Source organism: Meleagris gallopavo, chromosome 1 (genome assembly GCF_000146605.3).
Source record: "Meleagris gallopavo isolate NT-WF06-2002-E0010 breed Aviagen turkey brand Nicholas breeding stock chromosome 1, Turkey_5.1, whole genome shotgun sequence".
Classification (NCBI taxonomy): Eukaryota; Metazoa; Chordata; class Aves; order Galliformes; family Phasianidae; genus Meleagris; species Meleagris gallopavo.
In genome coordinates, this window is record NC_015011.2 from 81,081,165 (window position 1) to 81,089,276 (window position 8,112).

At 47.2% G+C, this 8,112-nt stretch overlaps 1 protein-coding gene across 3 annotated transcripts; it reads right to left on the reverse strand.

Moving 5' to 3' along the window:
* Positions 1-974: 974 nt before the first annotated feature.
* Positions 975-8,106, reverse strand: ZDHHC23 (zinc finger DHHC-type palmitoyltransferase 23). 3 transcript variants are annotated; one of them, XM_010719431.2, is made up of 5 exons: positions 7,991-8,106; positions 6,926-7,615; positions 6,333-6,500; positions 5,374-5,528; positions 975-5,243 (listed from the first exon to the last, which is right to left on the reverse strand). In XM_010719431.2, the coding sequence occupies exons 1-5, from the start codon at positions 8,095-8,097 to the stop codon at positions 5,230-5,232; spliced, it is 1,134 nt and encodes a 377-aa protein (XP_010717733.1). In that variant the 5' UTR covers positions 8,098-8,106; the 3' UTR covers positions 975-5,229. The 3 variants fall into 3 exon arrangements, with proteins under 3 accessions (XP_010717733.1, XP_003202781.1, XP_010717722.1); XM_003202733.3 differs by having other exon boundaries at positions 975-5,528; XM_010719420.2 differs by lacking the exon at positions 7,991-8,106 and adding an exon at positions 7,757-7,832 and having other exon boundaries at positions 975-5,528.
* Positions 8,107-8,112: the final 6 nt, after the last annotated feature.

Below are 8,112 nucleotides of genomic sequence, written 5' to 3' on the forward strand. Positions count from 1 at the left end.
GTGAGTCAGCACTTGCTTTTGAAGAGTATTGAAGACAAAGACCAGTCTTATCTTCTGAGGTTTTCTTCTATTCTTAGTAGTTCTGACCAAGATTCTCCCACTGCCCCAAGATGCTCTTCTGCTGTATTGTTCTGGCAGCAAAAAGCCAAAAGATGATCCAGGAAGGTGTACTTCAGCATCCGTTTTGTCATTGCTGCAGCTAATTCCATAGAAAAAGGCATTTCCACTTAGGTGTAACAGCAAATTCAGAACTGTAATCTGATCACAAGCTGCCCTTCTCCTTATCCCCATTCAACACCTGCCCTGCTGAGTTCCCAAAAATCCTTGACTACACCCAACACAAATCTGGCTACTGCTGCTGAAAAGTCTTCATTGTCAGCAAGCACAAAGCAGTCTTCAAAGAGAAATTGCTGAACGGCTGAGAGAAGTGCCACCAGGCAAATCCCAGAGCCCTGGGAACAATAAAAGGCATCTGTTACTCTATTCATCAAAAGTCATCTTGCCTGTCAAGAGATGTGTCGTTTGATCCTTTTGGTATCTTGGGACACATCTTCCCTCTACCTGCACAAAGAATATCCATGTCATTTCCAAGCATGGCTTAGAAATGAGTTTAAAGGAAAAAAACTATTCCTTTTCAGGGTTCTAGATGCACTGCAAGGGCAGGAGAGAAAGCAAGACATTGGATGGCATTACTCAAATTCAAGGTCCTGGTTCAAATCCCTACTGGAAGGGGTATTCCTAACTTCCGTGGTGGTGAGAACTGCCAGCCAAGTCTGTTTCATCCCAATGTGAAAAGACCTGAATGTCAGTAGTTGAAAAACTGCAAGAATTATCTATTTCCAAATGCCTCCTTAGCCTGCTGCTCCCTTGTTCCTATGTCCACTTCACAGCTAAGCAGCCAGGAGATGGTGGCACCTTTTGGATGTTTGACCTGGCTGTGTGCATCGGCATAAATCAACAGGCAACTTCACAGATAATGTCTGATAATTTATTTTGATTTATAATTGCATCTATTTGAAATAATTGGATACAGTATATTATGGACACACACACACACACACACACACACACACAACACACACCAGTCCTTTCAACAAAGCTCACAGATGTTTCATAGAATTATTCCTAAAGCTTTGGCAGGGGGGAGGGAAAGAAAAACCAAAACAGAAACAAGAAAATCTCACAAGACACACTCTACTCTCCAAGGCAGACAGTTCTTCCAGAGCATGTCATTCTTAGTACTGTAATTAAATGTGGTTCATGAAGATTTTGGGAGGCTGAATTTCCACATTTCAGAAAGAACCTCACCTGTCCAAAGATTTCTGCTGTACAAACACCCTAGAAGAAAATCTTAATAAAACAAGAGTTCTTCATTGAAAGCAATATAGGAAAACATCCATAATTACACACGCTTTCTGCCCTAATGAGGCAATATACATTCATATAGAAGGAAAATGTCAAGCACATTATTAAGACATTAGGCAATGAGGCAGTATCCATTTTAACTCTAGAAGAACTTTTATAGCAAATGGTTTCCATTAAGACACTTGAAAGCAACCTACTTCAGAAAAGCACCATCATAGCATGAAGGTTAAATACGAGAAGAAATCACAAGCAGCACCAACTTGGGCTCACCGGTGACTCTTGTCATCTGAAGACAAGTTAAATGGAGAAAGTGTACTTTGGGATCTGTGACTCGTCTACAATAAGCAGTTCAGTTTAAGATGACAAAGTTAAGAGTGCCAAGCCACCATTTACATAGTGTATCTAATGATGTACAGCTCTTAGTACAGTCACCAAACAACAGGGTGCTAGTATTTGTACACAGGGGGCTTAACACTAGGACAGTAGCAACATTAGAACCCTGGACCTTCTATAAAACCAAACCAGTCATGAAACAACAAAAGGTCATGGTTAAAGCAAGATCCACCCATTTCTAAGTCTGGGTGAAGAAACATCAAGGCTAGATACCATTCAAATACTTCAGTGCTTCTTATTATCCCTGGGCACTCTCACACAAAACTCAGACACGACCAGCAGCATACTGTTTTCTTATTGTCACACTGATGCATGCTGTTTACTGGTTTTATGGACTGACTCTCCAGCCCTACCAGGTTGCACTAGTTTTTAGCATTTCCTTCCCAGCGCAGCCAACATTGAGCTCAGCAATAAAATTTAAAACAAAAATTGCCCTTTCATGCACAAGATATCACAGCAGTCTGTCTACATTATAAGTGAAACAGGAAATGTTGCTCTTTAAGGTCGTCTTCTTAATTCTGAAGGCTATTAAAAGGAGAGCTCCAGTGCATGCATGTGAAGCTTTCAATACTTCCACCCTTTCAGATCTCCACCATCTCCAAAGGTATTCACAAAGTAAATCCTCTCAGCAAGAAGCCAGGAGGATAAACAAAAGCCATGTCCTTAAAGAAAAAGCCACCACTGCTATGCAGACAACAGTGAAGTGAGCTTCCTGCTCACCGGGAAGTCAGCACTGTGCTCTCCTCATATGAAAACCCAGTCTTGCAAGCATTTTATTGTCCTGAATGATTCCGACTCTCTCTGGATAGGATGCAAAAACAGAACTTAGTTAAGTACTTTACCCTATACACTGGAGTGGGCTTGATCAAGCATGGCAGGGTTACAATAGTCCAAGGTCCTTGATTCCTAATTTGTGCTTAAGCTCACACTGACAATTCCACTGAGAAAGCCTTGGTATAAGCAGTTCAAATTTTCCCACACCAGAGCTCATTAAAAAGCAAGGGACAAGGCTACACTGATGTGCAGGCTGCAAATAATGAAAACCCGCCCATGGGAGAGAATGAGTACAACAGGGTCAGGCGACTGCCAGGGGAATGAATCTGTCACCTGCCCAGCTCTGCTTTCTCCCAGCATAGAGCAGAACTCTGAGAAACCACTTATCACAAATCTGCAAGCACTCCCAGAGCTTGTTCAGTTCACAGGCATGATTGATGTCTGTGCACGTAACTCAGAGCAGAAAGGTTGGCTACCTTCACAGCAGGGGTTTAGTCCAGGAGCTCATTGTGGCTTCATCTTCCCATATGGCAGCAGAACAAGGTTTGGGAAGATCACAAGCCTGCTAACCCTGGCTCCAGGGTTGCCAAGCTTCAGCTCATCTCAGCAGGCACTGCAAAATGCATATGTTCCATGGAAGCATTTACAGACAACTCACGCAGAGGAGAGATCTTTGTGTAAAGCTAAACTTCTAGGGTCAGACTCCAGCTCCAAACAACGAGAAGATCATGCTTAGCTGCCAGAGAAATAGAGTCCAGTTCACTTTCACTTCACACTAGTGCCAGGGAAGTTGTCAAAAATCTAGATGTGTTAGACAAGAGGCAGGAAGCACAAGAGGCGCCTCCTTTACTTCCTTTAAAGAGCTGTTCGCTGGTTGAAAAGGGGTGGTAAGAAGAAATAAAGGACACTCAGTAAATCAGTAGCTGTTTCTGAACAGCCACATTGCAAGTGCAGCTGCTCCTTGGTTATCTGCTGGTTATAGAAATTGTAGGTGCCATTTAAGGAAAACAAACAGTGCAAAGAGGTGCGTGCCCTTTACCTTAAACTGGGACACATACTCAGGAGCACACACACCAAATATGGCAGGGATCTCAAGGGGCAGTCCCAGTTCTGCTGTCCCTTAGCACCATGTACCACCTATTCTTTAGGGAATATGTACAACAGCGCACACTGAATTTGCATCACACAAGCAACACCCCTTCATTGCCTACCACACACGCGGAAGCGGCGCAAGTTTGATCTGTGAAAATTGCACACGTATCTGAAGGCATCATTAACTAAGATGAGGCTCTTACCACTGCTTCTGCATCTTAGGCTCAAGCCATAACTCTCATGCCACAGTCCCAGACTTTTTCAGCCAGATCTTTCTGCAGGGCCAACACAGAAAGGATTTAAAATGAAAAACAACAAAAACCCCACCCCCAAAAGGGTAGAAGTCATCACCACTAAAACCTTATGATTTCAGCTGAAGCTCAAGTCTAGGCAATAATACAGTTGCAGGCTGCTGAAGGACACGCAGCCTTCTTGTAGAACAGAGTCAATGCATTCATTTATGTGCAACTGTGGGTCATCTACCCCAAAAGCTGCCAGCTCCAAAACATCCTCTCCAACTCTCTACATATCCAGACACCAAACTTCCTCAGCTTCCTGGCTTGAGAAAACCACAGTCAGGCACCAGAGCAACTCCCCAGTGACTGGTTCAGAAGAGACCACATCATTCTTACTAGCAACACAACTAATCAAAATGTTGCTTACCAAAACTGTTAGCAACAAAGTCAATTCTCCCACAGACTCCCTCCTCCTTGAGAGGGAGGGAGTAGGGCAGTTCCTGTAAAGCAACAGCATCAGGCAGCAGTCTGTTCTCCCCTCACAGTCAAACATCATGTTTCTTCAAAACATTTTCCTTCTTTCTCTGTATATTTACACCTGCTGTCTCATGTCAGAATCCATAATCAGAGCAGAAATATTTTGAGGGAGATGAGATGAGCCATCAAACCAACACAAACTCAGCTTACAAAAAGGAATGATGAAATCAAAGATGACACTCTTATCACCCAGTCAGAGACACAGGTCAAGTGACAAGAGGATCTCACAATACCCTACAGGAATGTTGCTCACAAAGGCACTTAATACAAGCAATAGCACGTATACAGCTGGATGGGATAGTGGAAAAAGAAAAATGGACCAGAGTTGATGGAGCACTCAGCAACTGCCTGAGCAGTCTCCTCCTCCCCCCCCCCAACTAAACAGCGTGGTTTCTGCACCAGTCCATCTGTGTTCTATATTAAAAGTTTGCTCTTCTAACAACACTGAAGCATTGCATGTAGGTACAAGCCAGAGTTTCCTTAAGCTGCAAAAAACAGCATACAGTCTGAAATCCAACAGCAGGTTCCCGGTGATGCCAGAGTTCACACCTAATGAAAACTCAAGTTTTCATAACCTTGTGCTCTTCTTCCTGCCAAGCTGCACAAAGTTTCCCACAGTGCAAAAAGGCAGCGGGTTCCCGCTCTCCAGGTTTGTGCATATGGCTTACTGCTTTCCGCATCCTATTGCTGGCTGATGGCACACAAAGAACCATTTCTGCTTGGGAAAGCCTCTGATGTCTGCGATGGGATGGGCAGCCCATACACCGACCACAAAGGAAAGGTGTAGAGGAGGAAGTTCTAGTGGAAGGGGCCTTTCCCCTGCTAAGGAAAGTCAGTCAACGTCATCTGCAGAAAAAAGAGTGTCACACAATGTCTTCAGCAGAGCGCTGCTGGTGGGGAGAGCCCAGACTCAAGAAATGGCCCCAGTTGCATAGAAAGCCCCTGTTATATTGGCCAGTGTCTATTACTAACCCACCCAGGAGCCTGCGCCCAGCGTTGTCCCGCAGAGCCAGCCGAGCTTCCCTCTCAGTCACGTTGTAGCTGATGTTCAACAGCTGGATAAGGAGGATGTATCCCATGCCAGCTGTTACAATAGCACAGTACCACACACAGGTGAACGACAGAGCAGAGCTGGCAGCAGGGAAAAAGATGGGAAGGAAGCCATTTAGTTTTGGAGCAGCTGCTTTACAGTGACTTTCCCTGGTAATCACTAGCCTTTCAAATCCCTATCTACATCTGCCACAGTGATCTCACTTTGCTGCTTTCGTCACATAATCCTTGAAGGCTTTCTCAAAATTAAAGCTTTGTGGCATATTTAATGACAGCTTTTAGCGCTACCAGAGCTACTCCTGCACATTCCTTTGGTACTACCTAGCACTTGGCTCTTACTGCTGTGAAGCCCTTACTTAAGGAAACAATAGCGTTCACGCTTGACAGATGATGGAGTACAGAAGGCAGAGTCACTCATGCTGCTGTACTCTACACAGCAGTGGTAGAATGAGCCTCTGAACGTGTTTGAAGCTCCTCACCCTGCTCCCAGCCAGACAAGGCACGTTAACGCTGTATGAGCAGATAACTTGAAGTGACAAAGCCATTAGACAAATGCCATCTCTTTCCCCAGTGAGACAGCATACTGAATCCAGACTGTTGGACTATTGGAACTAACTGGCAACAAACATCTAAAGTGTCTGTCTACACAGGACACCAAATAAAGATTTAAGTCCCAGCTTCACCAATTTGCTCAAACTGTGAGCTCTCTCACAGGCTCCTATCCTTGGCAAAAGCAGAGACGCATCCCTGCTTTCCAGAGCCATTTAAGGAGCACTTCTAGATCAGGTCTGACAGCCAATAGCACTAGTCCTGAGAACAAAATGAAGAATAGCTAAGGAGCTAAGCTGCCTGGTCAGGCCTGAGTTCCCCACCTAGTTCTCTCACCTGTAGTCAGAATATGCCCCAGGGCAGTAGAACAATGCTGTGAATAAGGTTCGTCCTCTGCAGATGGTGTCCAGAGTCAACATAATCCCATACAGAGAGGTGAGCATGAAGAAGAACAGTGCAAGGATGAATGCTTGGTGGTTCTGCTCCCCTACACAGCTGTTAATCCTCCAAAAAGGAAAGAAAAAAAAAAGATTACTTTAAGGGGAAAAAAATAAGCTGGCTTCTCTTTCCTCCTCCTTCCCCCAATCATCAGAGAACCTGATTTCTAAGGTCTCACTGCAACACAGGCAGCTTCAAAGCAGCTTTATAGCTTTTTATAGAAAGCTTATAGGCACGAATCAATAGACCAGTAAGGCAGGAGTGAATTGTGTACCCCAGGAACTTTCAGGTATCTATAGCTGAAACACTCATACCCTGCTGCTCCTTAGTTACAATGCTGTAGTGATGACAGCTTTGGGTTCCCTTCACACATGAAAAGCAACCTCATTTCATAGGGTCTGGGGAAGAAAAAAAATAAAGCTACCTTAAAAGAAATTAAAAAAAAACAAAACAAAACAGAAAACGCACATCTTCAGCAAAGCCAAACATACCAGACACAGTGATGATCCAGTCTCCTCACACACCTGCCACACAGCCGGCAGTGCCCTGCTCGGGCCGGCCTGACCAGCTGGCACTTGGCACACCAGTCCATTTTCCCACCTTCCCGTTCCTCAGCCAGCACTCTGGAGTAGCCTTTGGACTCCCCATTCACAGAATGGCCACTGGCAGCAGCTCCATGGAGCCCATTGGAGCTCCCTCGAACATTCTTGTTGGGAAAAGCCTGCTGGGATGGCCTGTCATCGCCTGCTGAAATGGGAAGGTAGCCAGGGTCTTTCTTGGCTCGCGACAAAGCCGCAAGCATAAGAATTAGCCCACAGGTGAGAAGCATCACTTGGGAATACCCCACGTGGCCTCGAGGAACCACCTCCTGGAGAAAAACATAGTACATGTAGCCCAGGGAGAACAGTCCCAGGCTCAGGAAGAAGAGAGTCCGCTCCTTCCTCCTGTGGGTGAGGTAGTAGTACCACAGCACCACGGCGGGAAGCGATGTCAGCACCACCAGCCCCAGCAGGAAGTGCAGAGCTGCGATATGCAGGAAGACGGGGAGCAGGACCATGGGCGGCACGAGGCTGACGTTAATTTTCACGGCCCCGGCAAACCAAGGCACGCGGCACCGGTCCGCAACGGTGTCGGCGATTCTCTCCAACGCTCCTGGGGGCAGGGATCTGCAGGTCAGCCACCTGTTCGGGAAAAGCGCGGTGCGTCGCTGGCGGGCGGGCAGGCAGACGCGTATACATACCTCTGCGGCGTTCCCTCCGCCCCCATCCCATCCCGGGGTCCGCCACCGCGCACCCAGCCCGTCCTTCTCCCCGCTGACTCACGGCCGCTCGCCCCTCGTTTCCTCCTTCATCGCAGGGGGCCGCAAAGTTCCCCGACGGCCGCTGAGAGCCGAGCCCCCGCTCCGCACCTGCCTCCACCGGAGCGCGGAAGGCAGCCCCATACGCAGAAGGAAGGAGAGGGACTCCCGGCTGTCCGCTCCCGCGCCCCGCGGGGCTGCCGGAACCCTGAGGGCGCCCAACGGCCGCCGGTTGAGGAGCAGTGCGCGGGGCCGCTACCTGTCGCAGCCCTCGTCCAGCTCCTCGCAGTCACAGCAGCACGCCGCCAGGTGGTTCCGCTCACCCCTCCGGTCCACGTACTCGCAGCAGCACAGCGGCTCCTCCATCTCCGCCCGCCTCAC